The 1,271-nt window shown below is 68.7% G+C and overlaps 1 protein-coding gene across 1 annotated transcript; it reads right to left on the reverse strand.

Annotated features, from left to right (window-relative positions):
- Positions 1-14: 14 nt before the first annotated feature.
- Positions 15-1,070, reverse strand: MYADM (myeloid associated differentiation marker). Its single transcript, XM_044683366.1, has one exon. The coding sequence runs from the start codon at positions 1,068-1,070 to the stop codon at positions 102-104; it is 969 nt and encodes a 322-aa protein (XP_044539301.1). The 3' UTR covers positions 15-101.
- Positions 1,071-1,271: the final 201 nt, after the last annotated feature.

A 1,271-nucleotide genomic window follows, 5' to 3' on the forward strand; every position in this document is an offset into this window, starting at 1 on the left:
AGCCGGGGCGGGGGGGAGGACAAACGGGCGGCGAGCGAAGCAGGGACGGGGACCGAGAGGGGGACGGAAGGGAGGGGAGCAGGCCGGGGAGGCCCAGGCTCTCACACCCTGATGAAGACCAGCCGGGCCGAGTACACCAGGTCAGCCACATAGGCCAGGAAGTTGATGGCCGTGAGGATGGCCACGGTGAGCCGCCGGTCCCAGTCGCACACGGTGAAGGCGTGGTGCCGAGGGCAGCCCGAGTCGTCCCGCCTCCGGGGCCGGCCGCCCTTGCGGTCATCAAACTGATAGAGCGGCCAGAGCACCAGGGCCGAGGCGTAGAGGGCCACCGCCAGGACGGCCAGGCCGGTCAGGAAGCTGGGGAAGGAGATGGGCAGCTGGCCGGTGCAGTCGCCCAGGCTCAGCAGGATGGCCACGGCGGACAGGATGAAGCAGATGCAGTAGACGGCCAGGCACCACTCGAGGGCCGAGTGGCGCCGGTAGATGGGCGGGTCGCTGGCGAAGGCAAAGATGATGCAGGCCACGAACGTCTCGAAGACCTTGAGGAGGCCGGGCACGGTGGCCATGTAGCCCGTGACCTCCCCCGGCCGCGCTCGGGTCCAGGCCACCTCGACAGCATAGGCGACGGTGGCCACGCAGGAGAAGAAGGTGGCGGCGATGGCGTGGTCCCGCCTCTGGCCCTCGCCCATGAACTGCACGTAGGTGGTGGGGTAGATGATGGAGGCCGAGAGGCAGAGCAGGGTGGCGTAGCAGGCGTACGCGATGGGGAAGTTACGCCAGGAGAGCGGGAATCGGGGCTGGAAGCCGCCCACCTCGACCACCAGGATCACCAGCGTCATGGCGAAGCAGAAACACCAGGCAAACATGGCCCAGTGGCCCATGACGCCATCCCAGGCCCCCACGTGGACCACCAAGGAGAAGGCCACGCAGGTGGACACCAGCTGCAGCAGGCGCAGGAGGCCCAGCTTCGACGTCAGTGCCCGAGGAGAGCCCACCACGTAGGGGGAGCCCAGGCCGGAAGAGGACGTGGTGGTGGTGGTCACCGTGGTTCGGGTCACAGTCACGGCCATGGCTGAGGGAGAGGAGGCCCAGAAGAGACTCAGGGAGGAGCCCGGCCAGTCTGGGCTCCAGGCTCGGGGGGCTGGCGGGACACACGGATCCCGGCGCCTCTCCCGCCCTGCCTCCCCGCCCCAGCAAGCTCCCTAGCAGCTGCCAGCCAAAGAGCTGAAGCTGGAGAGGACGCTGGGGGTGATCCAGTCCTCGGAGGAGAC

The sequence above is a fragment of the Gracilinanus agilis genome, unplaced genomic scaffold (genome assembly GCF_016433145.1).
Source record: "Gracilinanus agilis isolate LMUSP501 unplaced genomic scaffold, AgileGrace unplaced_scaffold19792, whole genome shotgun sequence".
Taxonomy (NCBI): domain Eukaryota; kingdom Metazoa; phylum Chordata; class Mammalia; order Didelphimorphia; family Didelphidae; genus Gracilinanus; species Gracilinanus agilis.